This window comes from Haliotis cracherodii, unplaced genomic scaffold (genome assembly GCF_022045235.1).
Source record: "Haliotis cracherodii isolate W230 unplaced genomic scaffold, xgHalCrac1.p SCAF_5, whole genome shotgun sequence".
In the NCBI taxonomy this organism is placed as follows: Eukaryota; Metazoa; Mollusca; class Gastropoda; order Lepetellida; family Haliotidae; genus Haliotis; species Haliotis cracherodii.
Window position 1 is genome coordinate 51,106,014 of NW_027266308.1, and position 21,398 is coordinate 51,127,411.

A 21,398-nucleotide genomic window follows, 5' to 3' on the forward strand; every position below is an offset into this window, starting at 1 on the left:
TAATGTCATGAGCATCGATCCACACAATTGGGATCGATGACATGCATCAACCAAGTCAGCAAGCCTGACCACCCGATCCCGTTTGTCGCCTTTTACGACAAGCATAGTCACCTTATACGGCAAGCATGGGTTGCTGAAGACCTATTCTACCCCGGATCTTTACAGGCCTATTATATACGGACCTGTTGAAATATCAGTGAAGCTTGACTGCTTTATATTATATATTTGTTATATCCCAATACTCGAATTAAACAAAAAATATTTTTAAAAAACAACCCCAATATGCATCCTCTGTTATTCTTGGATGGAAAGACAGTGAAGGAAAATGGGTCTTTCGGCCCAATGGAAACGTCAAATTATAAAGTTACAGAAAACAATCAAATACTGGTATGAAACTTACCAGTATGTTGAAATGGTTGAACTTCTGACATGATAAAGAACACAAATATGGCTAAAATGAACGCTGATGTCTCACATTTCAAACTTCAAGACAAAATCTAGCAAGTCCGTGACCCAAGATGAATCTTTTGCGATATGTTTGTAGTCTTTATCTACATATTTTGTAAAAATCAGCTCGGGTCAAAGACTTGCTCATGTTCAAATATCAGAAAATCACTTTCTAAAAACTTTGACAATCAGCATTTATTACACATTTTGGTCTAATTTAAAAACATGCAAGTGCTGACACGAAAAAAAGTCAAATTCTCATTCATCTGAACACATCCCAAGAATTTCTACAAATTTTCCACATTTCTTCAATCATGCAGATCCTGTGGGGCAAAAAGCACCCTCACCATACCTCATCCTTTTAAAAAAGAAGTTATTAATCAAACACAATCAGGATACAATCAGCTTAACACCAGAAAACTGTTTACTACCCTTTTCCATGAAGACACTTGTCTAAAATTAAAAGAATAAATAAATTGACATATTTCTGCAAATCAAATCTGTTAGATATGAGGACGTTACTTTGAAGACATTACAGCAAGATCAACAAAATATTTTCCACGAGGCAATTCACTCAGCTCACACTATTCATTTAACCATCAAACACATGTATTTATTGATAACACAATATTAATTACCTAATAATGCCCTTATATGACCCAGCAAATTTCAACCATAACGTAATCCTAACAAGCTTTTAACTCCAACGAAAATTTACATTATCCAAATATAGCGCTAATTGTTTGAAGAACGTGGTCAAACATATCCCATGGTGCTAAGCAGCTATGCGCGAAAAACTGTCTTGGACCAGATATGTTTACACAAGTATTTTATCCACAGGAGATTTCCTGTTTAAACAATGGCCGTATAGAATTACAGCTGAAGGCTTAGGCATGTGACAATGCAACTACAAAATGTTTTTCAGCTTGTCCATCACAGGAAAGATCAACAGATGACAAGGGATTAACACCGAGTCATTAAACATAATGATCATGGCGTACCTATAATCTGACCACATCTGAGCGAGGGATGTTCTCCAAACATCGGTTTGACCCCATACAGGTGATGGAGGTCACTTGTGATAGAGCTGCACGTGTCAGCTTGTAGTCCGAAAAACACAACCACTTCCCAAATCAATCGACATATGTTTACAAAAGACGCAATGTAAAGCAGTTACGCTGTTAGATAAATTTGCAGATCGTTGTCAGGTTTTCATACAACTGATTCAGATGTATGCTTAAATAATCATAAACTAAAGCCATGTTTCATATGGCAATACTTGCTGCGAATGAATTCAAGATTGATGATTAGGGGTTAAAACTACTTAATTAATTACGTAATTGCGGATCAATCTTGATATTGTGCTGACACGTGTAGCCATATACTACTCAAAAGAAGATAAAGAACACCTGGTTATTTCATATTACTATAGTTTATGTGTCATGCCTTGACACCTGATTTGTTCATATTACTATAGTTGATGTGTGATGCAATGACACCTGATTTGTTCATATTACTATAGTTGATGTGTGATGCAATGACACCTGATTTGTTCATATTACTATAGTTGATGTGTCATGCAATGACACCTGATTTGTTCATATTACTATAGTTGATGTGTCATGCAATGACACCTGATTTGTTCATATTACTATAGTTGATGTGTCATGCCATGACACCTGATTTGTTCATATTACAATAGTTGATGTGTCATGCAATGACACCTGATTTGTTCATATTACTATAGTTGATGTGTCATGCCATGACAGATTAACTGTAGCAAAATGAACAAATTGGGTGTTCCTTAACTTCTTTTGAGTAGTATAGTTGCCATAAAGATATACCTTCTTTTTCAATGATTCTTTATACTACTCAATTCTAGAGGGTGATGAAGATGCAGGAAGAAGAAGTCATTACAGAGTATTATATGTGTAGTAATTTTTAAAAATAAATCTTTTTTTTAAATACAGAATTCATGAAAAAAATACTACAATTTATCAAACATTTTTTTACAATATATCCAAGATAAACCCAAGGTCATAATCTTTTTATTCTGATTGGATTGTAGTATTTATTTTTCTTGGATTGTTACTGAAATAAAACAGTAAGCAATTTCATTATCTTGATAGTGTCATACAACTTAACATTGTCATTGATATCGTTGCTAATGAAATTATGAGTGAGTGAGTGAGTGAGTGAGTGAGTGAGTATGGTTTTATGCTGCTTTTAGCCATATTCCAGCTAATGAAATTATGGATCGTTCCAATGGGATCATTGACTGGCTTGTGTGAACCCTCATTTTTGAGGTAACATGACATGTTTGTTTGTATGAATGCAAAATGGAGCATGTACAAATGTATATGATTAGATTTTACACAGCTTTTAGGAATGTTCCAGTGACTGGCTAAGGTGAACCCTCTTTTTTGAGGTAACATGACATTTTTGTTTCTATGCATGAACACTTAATGATTTCTTTTTAAGAAAATTTCTTCAACAAGAGGCAGTCTTGACTATGTTCCTACCTAGTCACAGGACAAGGTATGATAAGGGAACTTATCCCTCGTGATTTGCATTATCTAAGAAATGAGAAAACTTGTAGAAAACTCATAGAAATCGTTTTGTAATTGAAACATATTATCAGGTGTGATATACAAAATTAAACTTTGCTTATTTTTACAGTTACATTTTGGATTTACAATAGCACTTAATGTATAGATGGGTCTACAATGTGTCAAAAGGCCCGTGAAGATCCAGGGTAGAATAGGTCTTCAGCAACTCATGCTCATGATCGATACACTTGATATCAATCACTGCATTGTCTGGTCCAGACCGCCGTCATATAGCTGGAATGTTGCTGAGTGCTGCGTTAAACAAGAAACCAACCAACCAACCAACCTTTTTCAGAGGTTTAAAAGAAGCATTTTTCTGATACTGACAGAAGTTGATTTTCTCAGGGAATAATAGATAAGAACAATCAGGAATCGGGAATCAGAGGAGAATATAACTCTTTTGTATTATGTGTGTCTACAATGACCCCAACAACACAAAGGAGGATCGCTGGCTATATCATGGGCGGATACAGAGGGGGGGTGCGGGGGTGCGCACCCCCCCTTTTTATTTCGAAAAAAATCTTTATTTCTGTATAAATTATCACCAAAGACAATAAATAGATCTTGAATGTGCACCCCCCCCCCCCCCCTTCAAAAAAGCTGTATCCGCCCATGCTATATGTTCTAGTTTCTCTTACCCCAAGAACATGTTCTCATTGACTGCTGTGACTAGACGAGGAAGGAACTTGATGCTGAGGTCTGTACACTCCATCCACTTGTTCCTGTCGGGGCCGGAGAAGGTTCTCAGGTTCTCTGTGTACTGCAGGCAGGCTTTGAGGAACCTAGTGGATAGTGCATGTATAGTTAGTATTAGTTTGTTTAACACCACACTCTGCAATATTCCAGCTGCATGTCATTGTACTTGATGTCTGGGTAGTGATGTCTGGTATGATGACATGCGATCAATCAAGTCACAGAGTCTGACTGGGTCAAAGAAGTTCTACATTATAAGTGACCTTCATCAACTGGGTCAAAGAGGTTCTACACTATAAGTGACCTTCATCAACTGGGTCAAAGAAGTTTCTACACTATAAGTGACCTTCATCAACTGGGTCAAAGAAGTTCTACACTATAAGTGACCTTCATCAACTGGGTCAAAGACGTTTCTACACTATAAGTGACCTTCATCAACTGGGTCAAAGAAGTTCTACACTATAAGTGACCTTCATCAACTGGGTCAAAGAAGTTTCTACACTATAAGTGACCTTCTTTAACTGGGTCAAAGAAGTTCTACACTATAAGTGACCTTCATCAACTGGGTCAAAGAAGTTCTACACTATAAGTGACCTTCATGAACTGGGTCAAAGAAGTTTCTACACTATAAGTGACCTTCATTAACTGGGTCAAAGAAGTTCTACACTATAAGTAACCTTCATGAACTGGGTCAAAGACGTTTCTACACTATAAGTGACCTTCATCAACTGGGTCAAAGAAGTTCTACACTATAAGTGACCTTCATCAACTGGGTCAAAGAAGTTTAAGACTATAAGTGACCTTCATCAACTGGGTCAAATAATGTGAGTGAGTGAGTTAATATTTTAAGTTACATCGGCAATATTTCAGCCATATCATGACTATCAAGGGTTAAACATGATAAATACCTGGGTCAAAGAAGACTTTACATAACAAAAATATAACACATAAAACTTACACAAATATTTTTCTTACTTTTGCAATTTCTTCATCTGTGTTTGCTCGATGTTGCTGAGTTGATCAAGGTGAGCTAACAGACTGGCAGCCATGATGCACAGAATATTGGCCATTGCATGAAGACATGGTAGGCTGTAAAAAAACAAATACTTATTAAGAGGAACCTTGATAGGGTAGTCACTCACAAAGGTAACGTGAGATGAGCACAAAACCAAGAAGGGCTGTAGTAGAAACTGGATAAGCTATGAAACAACTGGGACTGTAGTCAGTCATGAAGAAACTGGGTAAGCTATCAGACAACAGGGACTGTAGTCATTCAGGAAGAAACTGGGTAAGTTGAAACAACAGGGACTGTAGTCAATCAGGAAGAAACTGGGTAAGCTATAAAACAGGGACTGAAGTCAGTCAGGAAGAAACTGGGTAAGCTGAAACAAAAGGGGCATCAATCAATCAAGAAAAAACTGGGTAAGCCATAAAACAGGGACTGTAGTCAATCAGGAAGAAACTGGGTAAGCTATAAAACAGGGACTGAAGTCAGTCAGGAAGAAACTGGGTAAGCTGAAACAAAAGGGGCATCAATCAATCAAGAAAAAACTGGGTAAGCCATAAAACAGGGACTGTAGTCAATCAGGAAGAAACTGGGTAAGCTATAAAACAGGGACTGAAGTCAATCAGGAAGAAACTGGGTAAGCCATAAAACAGGGACTGTAGTCAATCAGGAAGAAACTGGGTAAGCTATAAAACAGGGACTGAAGTCAATCAGGAAGAAACTCGGTAAGCTATAAAACAACAGTGACTAGCTGTAGTCATTCAGGAAGAAACTGGGTAAGCTGAAACAACTTGGACTGAAGTCAGTCATGACGAAACTGGGTAAGCTATCAGACAACAGGGACTGTAGTCAGTCAGGAAGAAACTGGGTGGGCTGAAACAAGGCCTGAAGTCAATCAGGAAGAAACTCGGTAAGCTATAAAACAGGGACTGCAGTCAATCATGAGGAAACTGGGTAAGCTATAAAACAGGGACTGTAGTCAATCAGGAAAAATCTGGGTAAGCTATAAAACAACAGTGACTAGCTGTAGTCAGTCAGGAAGAAACTGGGTGAGCTAAAGCAAGGACTGTAGTCAATCAGGAAGAAACTGGGTAAGCAATAAAATGGACTGAAGTCAATCAGGAAGAAACTGGGTAAGCTATCAGACAACAGGGACTGTAGTCAGTCAGGAAGAAACTGGATGAGCTGAAACAAGGCCTGTAGTCAATCGGGAAGAAACTGGGCAAATCTGCTGTTACAAACTCTCCTATCATAGTACATCATTCATTTATTGTATTTATTCTCAAAAGTGATGAAACTGAATTATTTTGTTTCTGTCTAAATGGAAAAAAGTTTCAGTATTGCTCCAGAAAGGACATTAAGCCAGGAGAGTAGTGGTCAGTCTTGACAAACATAACCGAATGTTTGTAATCTAGTCAATATTCTCATGTCATATCAATACGCACTGAAACAACAGCAAATGGGTCAGTGAACTATTCCAAACATTTCCCAAAGATGAAACAGCTGTGAGAGAAACAATGCTGATCTCATTCTCCACTCATTCATCACTTGACCTTGAGTTACTTAACACTGACCACTGTCCTTGTCATGAAATCGAGTTGGTCAGCAGATCGTTGGCCTACTCTGGCCAAAAACCTCTTCCATGTCAACTGGGAGATGGTCATATGAACAGAGTAAACAAACAAAACAAACAACAATGTTTACGTGGAATGTAAATGTCGTAATTGTCACGGCGTCGAGTCGGTCAGCAGATCGTTGGCCTACTCCGGCCAAAGCCTCTACCATATCTACTGGACGATGGTCATAAGAACTGAGTAAACAAACAAAACAAACAACAATGTTTACGGGGAAAGTGAATCTCGTAATGTGAGGACAAAGAGATGGTAGAGACAGTTTGTGTAATGTAAAGAGTTGTCAATAGGATTAACGTGAGACAAATAACAGCAGAATATTTGCTGACGAGGCATTGTCCTACTGCATGTAAACCTACGACAATTACCTTTCACCAGAACTGAGATAACGCCTGCTTGAGCCAAGTACATCTTGTGTAGATAATAGTTTTTCTTTAAAAACAAAGGAACAGACTTACATTTGTTTCAAGAACAATAAATATAATACGTCTTTTAACTAAGTGTAAGAAAACAGTCTGAAGCATTTTCAACAAACTGTTATAACAACAATATTTTACATTTTCATCGTAGACCATTTCCATGTAGAAACTGACTGTCATAACTGTTGGTAACAGTCAGCAGTAGGATGAATGAAGTATATGGCTGATAATCTAGAACCATCAAGTTCGCAGAATGATCAAAAAATCTTTTTTAATAATAACATGCCTTTTTGTCTCAGCACTTTGATTAAAATGACAACAAATTGTCACTGGACACAAATGTGTTTTCATTAGTATATTCCCACCTTTCATGTCTCAAACCACCTTTGGATGATGCAAAACTAGGACAGAGTGCAAAATCAGCAATGCTTGAAGCACTCATACAATATCCCATCTTCCCGAGGCAAGAGAGTAAACTGACTATAAAAGTTCAGTTTCCACCCTTGCCCAACTAGCCTGGTATATGGAGTTACATTTTGGCTGGACTAACAAGCCTATGCATAGTCCAATCAAAATCAAATTGAAATCCGGTTAGTAAATTGTCGTGCAGATTTCGGTCGATTGCAGGATTTGCAAAGCATGTGCATCGCCAACTCATTGTCAGCAGATATTTTCCAAATCTTTTCATGTTTTTAATCAAGGTACTCGTGTGATTTGATGCATTTTGCGATGTAAGACCCACTTTATCACAATATAGATCTTGATTATCGATCAGATCGTCCTGACTGGGCGCCACCATTTTGTGTGAAGCAAACGCAAGTGATGGAATCTGATTGGTCCATAGGAGAGGCTTAAAAGGGACATAACTGGTAATAGCCACCGGTGATGCTACGATCGAGCCCAGTAATTCCTCCAGCCTAGTTCGGCAAGGGTGGAAAATGGACTTTTAAAGTCAGTTAATTCTCTTGCCTTGGGAAGATGACAATATCCATCTTTCTACTTTTCATATTCACAACCAGGCTCCATTCAACAAAGTTACCTTAAGGTTACATTTGTCCTAGCTCTTTGTCTTTACAGTAAGTTCTACACTAACATTCTCTGTAGAGTGATTGAATGCATGTTGTTTTATGCCAGTTAGCAACATTCAAGCTGTAGTTATGCCTTCTGTCAAAATTAAAGTCTGAGCAATGCAAAATAGTTGTTGATAGCATAAGCAACAATCAATATCATCAGGTCCATACATTGTAACTGACCTTTCAAGCAATCTTTTTAAGTTGTCTCGTTGTCGGGATCGTAATTGTTTCTGCTTTAACTGCTCTTGTCGTGTTTCCATAGCAACCTTGATTTGTGACATCACTTCCTGTTTTTCTGTGATTATTCTAGAAATGAGACCGACAATCTCACTTTCTCTTATATCCACAGACTTTCCTTGTCCATCTTGACTGGCTTGAACATTCTGTTGGGGGAAAAAGATCCTATGAAGGTCCATATACTACTGTTTTGGACTCGTCATTCATACAGACTGAACAAAAAGGTTAGGGATCATGAATATTTTTGAGCATATTTTTGTGGTAAATATTCATGATCCCTTCTTTGTTCAGTATATGTTATAATAGGGATGGAACAGTAAACATTGGGACAGGCACCATCAGGAGGGTTGTGAAAAAATGTACCATTTGGAGGGAAGTCATAATAATTTCTGGTGTCCTCTGCCGGGATATTGCTGGAATATTGCTAAAAGCAGCGTAAAACCGCACTAACTCACTCACTCACTCACTATAATATTCTCAACTGTTTCCATGGTGAAACTGTACTGATCTACCATCATTATTATTGTTGTTGTTGTTGTTGTTGTTGTTGTTATCAGACTAAAATAAAAAATGCAGCTATAAAGAGGGTTTAAGTGATTCTGGCACAGTCAGGGCTGTCAGGCACATATTATTATTATTATCATCATCATCATCATCATCATCAATTTGTAAAGTACACTCTCCAACTGCTCAAATCCACTTAGATCCTGATAGAGCTTATTATTACCCTGGTTATTATGCACTCGATTTTCATTTTCAGCTCCCTGGGAAGTATAAAACCCAAGCAGCCTGTGAGGCGCCAGAGGTTAACGGTCACATTACCATCCCATCCCAATAGGCACCCATTCAGTGCCGGGTAGACAGTGCCATTTTACGAACAAAGTCACGTGCCTGAGTCGACACCACATGTGTTACATGTGCTTCAGTTTTGGGGAGGACCGTAGCCTAGAAACTCTCCGAAGTCAACATGACATATATTCAAACTTGATTATTTCAAATGACACAATATCTCAATCCTGTTCTTTTTCCTATTCCTCTAATGAAACCTTTTCCATCATGAATGTTTTATAGCATGTGGTCAGTTTGAGATGCACACTGTAAACAAAACAAGAAAAAATTAACAGGAAGTCTTTCAATCTAAAAAGTTCAAATGTATCTTATTTCTCTTTTTAGCCTGTTTAGGAAAGCTAACTGAATATTATTAATCTTGATATTCCAAATAAAATGAAATAAGACAACTACCGTATTAATTTTTTTAAACGCAACGCCTGAAAAAATAATAACGCACATATGAAAATTAGTTTGAAGAAAAGAAATGTTCAACACCTCTTAGAAAAATGAGTTGGAAAAGGTTTCAGCCAACCAAAACCTCCAAAAAAATAATTGAAAAAAAACAACATAATAATTGCATCTCGTCACCTTTTTTTAAACTTTCTTTCTTATCCCACATCGTGGTTTCCTATTGATACCGCCAGCACAGATGTACATGTACATCATACCATATATTACATAGTGATTTTACCATAATGGACTCAAAAAAGGTACATATCATTTCAGCCAACCCAAACACTCAAATAATTAATTAAAAAAAGAAAGCTTATTAAAAAGTGACAACAACACTAAATGCATTATGGTTCCTCTCAATGCCAAAACCATGTTTTTTATCAAAAAACGTTGTGTGCCAAAACCCCTCTCTCCTTGCCAGTACTTTTTCAGCATGAGCTCTAACTACGGTTTTCCTTTAACGTTGGCAAGATTTGTGGTTACCACACTTCCGACAGATCCTGTTTGCATCAACCTGCGTGCAGATGGGGAAGAGCATCATGGGAGAGTATCCTGTTTACTGTGGTCCCGAATATCAACACGCTGTAATGCAATGTGCATCTTGCAACTTAAAGCGGATCCAAAGTATCTGTGATGCACTTCACTGGAACTCCTGCTAAATCGAAACACTTTCTCCATTGATACTGCACCCTTTACTGAATATGGATGCTTCTGTTTCCCAAAATACTTCATTTATTTCTGAAAGTGTCCATTCAGTTTCTCCCATGTTTAGACCCAAAAGCACCAGTTCCTGCAGTTTGTTTAAAACTAATTCCCATGACAACAGAATCCCACAGCTGCACATCTGCACTAGTATGAATAGGGATTGTGCACGCACTGAGATATTGAAGGCGGTGCTCCGTTCCACCTGGAGAGTGCTCTGGCATCAGGGACCACTCATTTATTAGGGGATGGATGGAATGGAATGGGGTGGAACAGGGGAGTGACAGAAAAATCCATGACGGGTTCGGGGAAAAGTGAGTGAGTGAGTAAGTATGGTTTTACACCGATTTTAGCAATATTACAACAATATTACGGCGGGGGGACACCAGAAATGGGCTTCACACTTAGTACCCATGTTGGGAATTGAACCCGGGTCTTTGGCATGACGAGCAAATGCTTTAACCACTGGGCTAACCGACCGGCCCTTCAGGGAAAAAAACAAAAATCTCCAGTGTGAATAGAAAATGAACACTAGAACCACTAGCCGCAACACTTAATGACCAGAGCACACTCAAGAAACCACCCTCATATTTTCACCACTTTAAACTACAAAATAGGGCTGGGACCGGTAACTCGGGTACCTGGGTCGGGTGGGTACTGAGTAGGACCTGGGTACCCACAGGACAACCTAGACCCGTGGCTAGTCACATGATAATATTGTCTAATGACTAAAATGATCTGGAACTCTATGGTTACACTACAAGTCATTAATGTTCGTTTTTCTGACTATGCACCCATTCCTTCTGACTTTTCATATGGTTGAATAAATAAGTAACTTAAGTCAATTTCAGTGTATGCATGACCAGATTGTTTCATACATGTATCTAAATACGTTTTGCCAGGTCTATGCTAAAAAAGTTCCCAATCACACATTTTGAGACATTTCCTGAGACCTAGAGTGGGTACCTGGGTAGGGTCGGGTAACAGGGGGCGGGTAACAGGGGGCGGGTAACAGGGGGCGGGTACCCGGGTAGTAGATTTGGACTTGTCCCAGTCCTACTACAAAAGTACAGGAGTCTTAGCAATTGTTAAAAAAAGACAGACCACCTCCATGGTCAAGTGGTAGAGCAGAAGTTTCTGGGTTCAATCCCTGGCCGCACCACACCAAAAGACGTTAAACGATGGTACTTGTTCTTACCCTGTCTGTATGGGAACCAAAACAAGGACTGGTTGCCTCGGAGTATACTGTGTCTGAGTGGGGTATTCATGTTAAACTGCGGCATGGTATCTCAGTGGGCTAGCACTACACACACACACACACACACAACATGTATGCACATCGCTATATAAGTCCAATAATCTTGGACGCGATGTTAAACTGCATTTCACCTCACCGATAACGACATCTTCATTTAGCTGCTACAGGGGGCATGGGTGGCCTAGTCGTCTAAGGCGCCGCGATTTGCTCTGCAGAGTTGCGTCCCTTGGCCACACCAGAAACCTGTGATTGTGGGTTCGAATCTTGGTTCGCTCCGATTATGTTTCTAGGTTTGTCAGCACCATACCCGTGCTCGTGGGTTTCACCGAAGTGGTAAACCTCTGAGACCTGCATCACTTCGGGCTTTCCTCCCACATTAAGCTGACATGCGACGATATGACTGGAATACTGTTAAAAGCGGCGTTAAACCCAACTCACTTACTCACTATGGCTGCCACATGAGTCAGGGAAGCTAACATTCCATAATTCCATTATTCAGAGACTCTACCCAGCCCTGCTGCTGAAAACAGTGTGCCGGCTACCTGTGGTACCTGGTTGGTGTCCGTCTGCCCCCGGTACAAGGTGGAGATGGGTGAGCGGAGGATGTGCTGTACCAGGCCTCCAGCATCAGCGAAGGGGGCCAGGAGTCTGGAACAAATAACAGAGTCATAACAGTGTCGTTAATCTGAGCCAGATCAAGGGTCATAATCTGGACTCATACCCTAGAACATATGATTGAAATATGGATTAACATACATCAAAAATATATCATCCATTCTGAAAACAAAACAAAAAAAAGAGTTTGGAAAATACTCAATTCTGATTGGTCAATCTGAGGGTTTAAACCATGATAACTTGAAACAGCTGATTTGACAGCTACATAAACGTGGAAGATAATATTCATAGAAAAGAACTTCTTTCTCAATCATTGTCGGAAGACAGTATTAAAATATTGAGTGGGGTTAAATCTACAGGTAACCTAGCTCTACATGGAAAACACAGTATGTTCATCTCCTGAGTGACATCACCTAAACCTAGCTGACTATTGCATGCACAGTTTACCATTCAACTAACACCTACCTCAAAATGTCCTGTGGAATGAAGTGTACAGACAGACTGGAGTGTGTCAGACCCTCGGCTACCCGCTGGACATTGGTCAGAACCTCTGCTGACCGGACATTGTCTCTCACAAACTCATCTACCCCATCTTCCATCGTCCTGAGCAAGCATGACAGGGTCATAGTTAAACCAATTGTAGCAAATAATATTAACAATTTTTTAAGACTTATTTACTTGAACTTATTTATTTTCATTTCTTTTAAAATATAAATCACTCAAAGGAGGTGTCTTAAAATATTATTGATCAGTTGAAATAAAAAAGGCAAAATGAATTTTATCAAAGGGAATGAAAAATAAATGAGTTATCTGCCTTCTGCTACTGGTCGCCTTTGAAGGTTTTTTAATTACTCAAATTAGACTACAGATCGGTAACATCCACCTTGATCTTGATCTTTGCTGACAAAGTATTTTTTGCACGGTTCCTCGTTAAAGAATTTGACTTTGTTTATACTTCTTCAACAAGGTCGAACCTTTACACAAGTAAATCAACTTATCAGAAAAAACGAGCTGGCTGTTTGACAGCACTTTGTTGAGATTATTTCCCTTTCAAGTTACCAGTCGAAACATGCACCTAATTAACTCCTTGCTAATTGGCAACCATGGAGACTGTGAATAATCTTGATGCCCCCTAAAATCCTTGATCTTAATTAAAGCAAATTAAGAGTTTGTATAGCGCATTTTGTAATTGACAACTGCTCAAACATGCTTAGGCCATGACTGATTTAGTCAAAGGTTCTCTTTAAGAGACAGAGAAAAGTAACCATGGAAATTCTGGCAATCAAACCCAGCAGATCCTGGCATGACAAAGGTGCACAACTCTGCACAGTTACTAAACATAATTCTGCTCACCATGGCTCCAGGGAGGGGGAGTGACCGATCCAAGTGACCATCATACCAGACAGAGCCACAAGCTCCAACACCTAGATCACAGTACAACACAGGGTTATAATGAACTTAGATAAGTAGATGCAGAGTAATATCATAAGTGCACTAAAGCAGTTACACTCCACTGTTATCTGAGTGGCTGACTATTTATATTGTCACTGTCACTGTCACTCCTTATCCTTCAACCGGTACCTCATTAGCTACTCTAGGAAAGGCCACAGACTAGTTCTGTTAGATCTCGTAAGCAATTAGACCTACAGAACCATGACATCAGCCTATAGAATTGCAGAAATACAAGAAATAATACTTCAGACATTGTTTATCATACTTTTTCACACAAGAAATTCTGGGACATTTATATATTTTCGACCCTTAAAAACTAGCATGAAATACACATATCCCCTGCCAATATGACATGTCCTGTTGAAAGGAGCATTACTGCCATTTTCAGTCTAATTCAAAGTTGTTGCCATGGAAAATAATTTTCTAAAAATTCCCAAACTATCAAAAGGCACCAGTTCACCACTAGACCTATCTATGTGCCAAGGTCTGTTAAGATATCTCTCATTTTTTTTTAGTTCTGCTTCAGAAATGAAATGTGACAGACGGACAGACAGCACCCATTCCTATATCCCCCTACCACTTCGTGTCTGGGGATAATAATGGGCAATACATAGAAAAGCCCCGAAAAGTTCAATTATAGACAATAAGTCCTCATGAATAAATGTCATAATTCCCTTGCCAAAGGACTGGAACCTATCCCTCTAAAAGGGGCAGACAACTCATACTGCCCAGACGGTAAGTGTCGTCTAAATGTTCTGCTGCCCTATACTTATATACATGATGTTTAATCCTGATAATGATGTTGAGTGTGTGTGTGTCAGATTGTCTGGTCTAGACAGAGTTATTTACATACTGCTGTAACATAGCTGGAATATGGCTGAGTGCGCCTTAAACTACAAATGAACTCATCACTGTTATCCATATTCCAGCCAAACCACAGCATCTGACAAGTTAAATGGACACACACATTGCCCACATGAAGGGAATAAAACTAGGAACTTTTGTGTGATAAGCCAAGAAAAACCACTGTGCTAACCCACCAACAAAGTAGGAAGGTGAAATTGGGTTTAACGTTGCGTCCAAGATTATTGCACTTATATAGCGACGTGCATGTACGTGTGTGTGTTTGTGTGGCTGCTTGTACTAGTCCGGACTGATGCCGATTTATAGTGCTAGCTCTCTGAGATACCATGCCGCAGTTTAACATGAATACCCCACTCAGATACAGTATACTGACTCCGAGCCGACCAGTCCTTGTTTTAGCCTCTTAATGCCGAGCACCAGACAGGGTAACAACAAGTACCATCTTTTAACGTCTGACGTGGCCGGGGATCGAACCCCGGACCTTCTGCTCTCCAGGCGGACACTCTACCACTAGACCACGGAGACGGTCGATTACAGGGTCAGGTGATCTCAGTGTCTGACATTGTTGGCTTTGTGCCATCATTCCTGAACATCATCATTGCTCATGGTTTCAACCACTGGTTTCTGATCCAGACATGACTGTACATGCTGCAGTGATAAAGCTGAAATATTGCTGACCCGAGTGTGAAACAATGTCACTCAAAACAATGTGGCTGCTTGTACTATTCCGACTGATGCTGATTTATAGTGCTAGCTCACTGAGATACCATGCCGCAGTTTAACATGAATACCCCACTCAGATACAGTATACTGACTCCGAGCCGACCAGTCCTTGTTTTAGCCCCTTTATGCTGAGCCCCAGACAGGGTAGCAACAAGTACCATCTTTTAACGTCTTTTGGTATGACAGGGCCGGGGATCAAACCCCGGATCTTCCGCTCTCCGGGCGGACGCTCTACCACTAGACCAGGGAGGCACTCACCAAAGTAGGAAGAATATTGCACTTTAGAATCTTTAAGTTCTCCTCAATTGAGGAAGTATGACTATGAGTTCATGCAACTTACTTTTCTTTTAGCCACTGGTATTGGATGAAACATTGACTGATATTGGGAGACTCTTCGCAGTAGTCTGGCTACGTGGGGATCCTGGAATCATAATTCCAGAAGACATTTCATGCAAAACCTAAAAGACAGTTTGGTGCCAATGAACTATAAACCACAAAATGTATTTTTTTAGGTTGAAAGTATCATTTATACTTATCCAGACTCATACTAATCGATAAAGTTTATGAGTCAGGATAAGGTAAAAATTAACATTTACAAAATCTGAAGCAAAGGTTAGTTTGATTTTACATCGCTTTTAGCAATATTCCAGCAATATCACCGTGGGGGACATCAGAAATGGGCTTCACACATTCTACCCAAGTCGGGAATGGAACCCGGTTCTCGGCGTGATGAGCGAACGCATTCACCACTAGGCTACCCTACCGCCCCTAAAGCAAATGACAAACATGCCCATATATTCAGTACACCTACATTTGCAAACCTGACACACGACAAGTATGCACATATATATGTTTACATGCACATGTGAGTTTGTATACATGTCTAAGTAGATATCATACTAGTGTGAGTGAGTATGGTTTTACGCCGCTTTTAGCCTTATTCCAGCAATATCACGGCAGGGGACCCCAGGAATGGGCTTGACATCTCAAAGTGGGAATCAATCCAAGGCCTTCATTGTGATAAATGAACTCTTTAACCACAAGGCTATCCCACCGAGGTCATCAGGCTGAAGTTTCTCTTAATAATAAAAAAAATGAGTCCATTTGTATGGCGCCAAACTCCACACCAGCTTGTGTGCTCATGGCGCAGTCGGGGCGGTCGGGTAGCCTTGTGGTTAAAGCGGGTTCGATTCTCGACATGGGTACAATGTGTGAAGCCCATTTCTGGTGTCCCCCGCCGTGATATTGCTGGAATATTGCTAAAAGCGGCGTAAAACCAAACTCACTCACTCACCCATGGCGCAGTCAATGGATCAGTGAGCACTCGATTTTCATTCTCAGCTCCCTGGGGAGTATTATTTCTTGCTATTTTGTGTTATTCCAATCTCCATGGTCCTGTTCAATGAAGCGATCTTAGTGCTAAGATTGTCATGACTACCATACTTGAACATAGACTTATGACAGTACAAGATCAGACAGCTTTCTGAAATGGGACACACGTCTTGGTAATAGTAATAGTTCTCCAACTTTTTGGTTTAATGATATATCAAATTGATCTTATTTGTCCTAATTTGGATGGATTAATATGAAATTACAATAGCTAACAATTTGAACTAATTTCCCACCTCACAGATGTCAGTTTTCTCTCTCCGAACAAACAGAGCTGACAATTTTACAGCCAGATGAATCACAGCATCAGCCAGTGGTTGAGGTAAGGTGTTAAGAGTTATCTCCCCATGACTGAGTCTGTCTCGCACTCTCGGACCATCAGGGTAGACCAGAAGATCAAACAACAAATCCTGTAAAGGTATAGAAGACCATGTAGACGTAGATACTATATCAATTAGAAGTTCATATACCAGCTGCATACAAACATATAAAATAGAGCATCTTGTGCTGTTTCAAGATTGACTCATTTGTTTGTTCATTGTTTAACCCCTGCACTCAGAAATATTCCAGATATATGACACATCTAGAGATATGGATTCCTGACCATTAATTAATTTGATTAAATCCAAAGTTATAATTGTTATTCCAGCCTGAGCAGGAATGAAAACAAATACAATGTAGTGCATACACCTACAGCCGGTCTGTCGTCCAACTCACCATGCTGTTCTCACCTATGGCATTTCGTATACAATTTTCCCCCTGAGACGGGAGGTATTTGTCCAAAATCTATGGAAGAAAAAAAACATATTGTGAGAGAGTTGGATTTATTGCCTCTTTGAACAGTATTGTTATCACGGTGTGTAAGAGTTTAATACGAGAGAAAGCCCTTAAGTGCAGCAGGTCTTAGACATTTACTTCTTTGAACTAAGTGCATGAAACCAATAATTATAATAAAAGTGAATTGAGAATTCAAACCAAAGATCATCAGATTCTGGCATGCCACAGGGAAACAACTCTGTGGAGCCTTATTTAACTGGGCCCCTGTACAAGATGCCGAGAAAAGGTGCAGAATGAGGAAAAAAAATATTTCTTTGGCCTAAGGATAGCGAAGATTATTTACTTACCTCATCAAAGGTAGTATACAGGGTAGTGGCCTGTCAACGACAACATAGCGAATTAAGAAAATTAAAATACCCACTACAGAGTTGTGTAAAGTTAAATAAGAGTTATCTCAATGATTACATGTAAACTTCATGTAGTAGCTACTGGTTTGCACTGGTTTCAACCTGCTTTGAACAGTATTTCAGTCAGGTAAGCATGTCAGCGTGACATATGCATATGTGACTGTTAACATCATCATCATCATATGTGGTGTGCGCGAAAATATATATTATATATGAAAAGAACAAATTAGGTTATAGACAGCATAACCTGCAGCAATGAGGCCTGTGCCTTTTAAAGAAGTCATCTCCTAGCTCATGTCTTAAGGGACCAATCGTCACAAGCATTACAGAATATGTGGATGATTTTGTTTGTTTGTTTGTTTGTTGTTTAATACCTCACTCAGCAATATTCCAGCTATATGACAGCGGTCTGTAAATAATCGAGTCTGGATCAGACAATACAGTGATTGATATCATGAGCATCTATCTATGCAATTGGGCAACGATGACATGCATCGACCAAGTCAGCAACCCTGACCACCCAATCCCGTTAGTCACCTTTTAGGAAAAATAGATTCGCCACTTATGACAAGCATAGTTGCCTCTTACAACAAGTATGGGTTGCTGAAGACCTATTCTAGACCGTATCTTCACGGGTCAGATGTGGATGAAAATGTGTAGATATATGCAAGAGCACAAGAAATGGTTATGATTTTTACCTCGGCAGTAAGGACCCTGTGCGGACATCCATTGACGGCAGCAAACACCCTCCTGAGACTGTGTTCCACCTGGGGGAGGAGGAGCACGAGGCTTGGTCCGTACCTGGGGGCAGGTGCAACATGGTGGCTGTGAATACATCTTGATGGAGTGGATCATGTTCATACTGTCAACCACTGGTTTGTTGGGCCAAAATTGGTGTATACATAGGCTGTAGTGATCTTGCTTTTGGGGATATTGCTTTTGAGGAAGTCATCATTATTTAAATACAGGTAAATATTTTTTATATGTACAATTTATTGTCATCCTTAAAGAGGCTGCACATAATGTTGAGTACCTGCCCTCCCTGTAAAGATCTTGTTGGGGGATATTGCCTTTGAGGGAGTCATCATTATTTGGATACAGGTAAATATTTTAAGTGCTTGTACAGTTTATTGTCATCCTTAAAGAGGCTGCACATAATGTTGAGTACCTGCCCTCCCTGTAGAGATCTAATGATCTGTGCCACGCAGGAACAAACTGTGGCTGGACAAAGTCTGTGCTGATGAACAACTGTTCTATAGAGAAGAGGTCATCCGGACTAAGTGCTGAAATATTAAAACATTATATCCTGTATGTTGTATGTTATTAAATGGTAGATATTTATATAGAATACTAAACGAGCTCCCGTGTAATACCAATTTTATGAAATGAGTGAATAGTTGTGGTATCTGACAAGCGAAAGCAAGTCAGAAACCGCAACTATCCACGAGTTTCATAAAATTGGTTTTAAACGGGAGCGAGTTTAGTATTTTATTAGCATCCAATTGAGTTTTACAGAATAATACTTCACACATGTCAAACGTTGTTACGAATTAATTTACTATAATACAACGGTCCACCTTTAGAATTCAGGCGTCCATTCCACAAATTTATCCGAAGGTTATAGCAACTCACACACTGTAACATAGACTTACGACTGTCGTTGTGCTACAGTACAATCTTCTTTGGGAACGGGGCTCTGAACCTCAAAGTTTACAATCATGTCACAATACCCAATGACATAATTTGTGGAATTTTGTTGCAAGATCCATCGGCAAAACAATGCCATGTGACGCCAGCCTAGCAACAAGGTTGCTGGGGTCAAAGAGTTTGCATAAGCTCCTCTCAGTGATCTATCATCTCCACACGCAATGTCGTTGAATAAGCCAAGGGATGTTGAGAACTTTCAATATTTGTTCATCAAACTTGTTCCAACAGTACATAAAGACACGTTTTGGCATTACACAATGTGTAATACAGCTGTATGTTTATTAAACGGGTGATCTCTTCACGGACAAGTAATGAAATCATTTATCTAAACCAGAAGGATACTTTATCATTATTACTGACTTCTGCTTACCAAGTAGTAACACTCTAAATGTCTGAAATAGGCGCAACAAGAAGCTGGTCCTGGTTGACTGTGATGGAGGGCTGGGTATTACCTGGGAGAGAGGTGGCTAGAAGCTGATCCTGGTTGACTGTGATGGAGGGCTGGGTGTTACCTGGGAGAGAGGTGGCTAGAAGCTGATCCTGGTTGACTGTGATGGAGGGCTGGGTGTTACCTGGGAGGGAGGTGGCTAGAAGCTGGTCCTGGTTGACTGTGATGGAGGGCTGGGTATTACCTGGGAGAGAGGTGGCTAGAAGCTGGTCCTGGTTGACTGTGATGGAGGGCTGGGTATTACCTGGGAGAGAGGTGGCTAGAAGCTGATCCTGGTTGACTGTGGTGGAGGTCTGGGTATTACCTGGGAGAGAGGTGGCTAGAAGCTGGTCCTGGTTGACTGTGATGAGGTCTGGGTATTACCTGGGAGAGAGGTGGCTAGAAGCTGGTCCTGGTTGACTGTGATGGAGGTCTGGGGATTACCTGGGAGAGAGGCAGCTAGAAGCTGGTCCTGGTTGACTGCGACTGGTGATCTGTGGAGGATGTCTTGAGGATTCACCCCATTCTGTTGAAGACGCTCACCAAGACTTGGCACAAGGAGCAGAAGGAACCAGCACAACCTGCAACAATCACGTCCTGCTACAATCAATGTGAGAAACACGGCTGATGTGGGACAGAGTTTTCATTTTTGGTCATTGATAAGAAACCAAATGTTTGAAGGTGTTTTAGTTTTGGTGATGTGTACACCTTTGGTCTTTTTCCAACTTTGGACCAGATCAGTTTTGGTTCTTGTTTTGTAGAGTTTCAAAGACTGACTTGCACTTACCATTGAAGATATAATATGCTTCTTAAAAGAAGTTAAAGAACATCTATGGCATGACAGATTAACTAACGTAGTATGAAAAGAATCAGTCTTGCTGAGACTCTTTTGATTAATAAATGTAACATGAAAATTTGTACATTATTATTTAGTTATTACTTTTTTATTAAATCTTCTTATTTTGTTCTGTACTTTTTAATTAAATCTTATTATTTAGTTTATTTCTTTTTAATTAAATCTTATTATTTAGTTTTTTACTTTTTAATTAAATCTTATTATTTGGTATATTACTGTATGCAGCCAGCATACAGCATATTAACATGTAGTGCATGTATATTTTGTATATATTACTTATTATGTCAAATACAGTTATCTGGAAACAATCAACTGTACAGAACATTAGAATGTTGCACAATCTGGGACATTATGACAGATCTGTATGTAGAACAGTGGGACATTATGACAGATCTGTATGTAGAAGGGTGGGGCATTATGACATATGTAGAAGGGTGGGACATTATGACAGATCTGTATGTAGAAGGGTGGGACATTATGACAGATCTGTATGTAGAAGGGTGGGATATTATGACATATGTAGAGGGTGGGACATTATGACAGATCTGTATATAGAAGGGTGGGGCATTATGACAGATCTGTATGTAGAAGAGTGGGACATTATGACAGATCTGTATGTAGAATGGTGGGACATTATGACAGATCTGTATGTAGAAGGGTGGGACATTATGACAGATCTGTATGTAGAAGGGTGGGACATTATGACAGATCTGTATATAGAAGGGTGGGGCATTATGACAGATCTGTATGTAGAAGGGTGGGGCATTTTGACAGATCTGTATATAGAAGGGTGGGGCATTATGACAGATTTGTATGTAGAAG

The 21,398-nt window shown here is 39.6% G+C and overlaps 1 protein-coding gene across 1 annotated transcript in view; it reads right to left on the bottom strand.

Moving 5' to 3' along the window:
- LOC139443732 (endoplasmic reticulum membrane-associated RNA degradation protein-like) overlaps window positions 1-21,398 on the bottom strand; it is a 124,142-nt gene that overhangs the window by 96,017 nt on the left and 6,727 nt on the right. The window contains exons 6-18 of the mRNA XM_071224661.1: window positions 20,105-20,301; window positions 19,746-19,985; window positions 18,755-18,869; window positions 18,285-18,387; window positions 17,527-17,556; window positions 17,120-17,188; window positions 16,639-16,812; window positions 13,328-13,398; window positions 12,440-12,577; window positions 11,902-12,007; window positions 8,059-8,261; window positions 4,725-4,838; window positions 3,695-3,838 (exon numbers count right to left, since the gene is read on the bottom strand). Coding sequence (XP_071080762.1) covers window positions 3,695-3,838; window positions 4,725-4,838; window positions 8,059-8,261; window positions 11,902-12,007; window positions 12,440-12,577; window positions 13,328-13,398; window positions 16,639-16,812; window positions 17,120-17,188; window positions 17,527-17,556; window positions 18,285-18,387; window positions 18,755-18,869; window positions 19,746-19,985; window positions 20,105-20,301 — 1,704 coding nt within the window. The remainder of the gene's footprint in view (window positions 1-3,694; window positions 3,839-4,724; window positions 4,839-8,058; window positions 8,262-11,901; window positions 12,008-12,439; window positions 12,578-13,327; window positions 13,399-16,638; window positions 16,813-17,119; window positions 17,189-17,526; window positions 17,557-18,284; window positions 18,388-18,754; window positions 18,870-19,745; window positions 19,986-20,104; window positions 20,302-21,398) is intronic.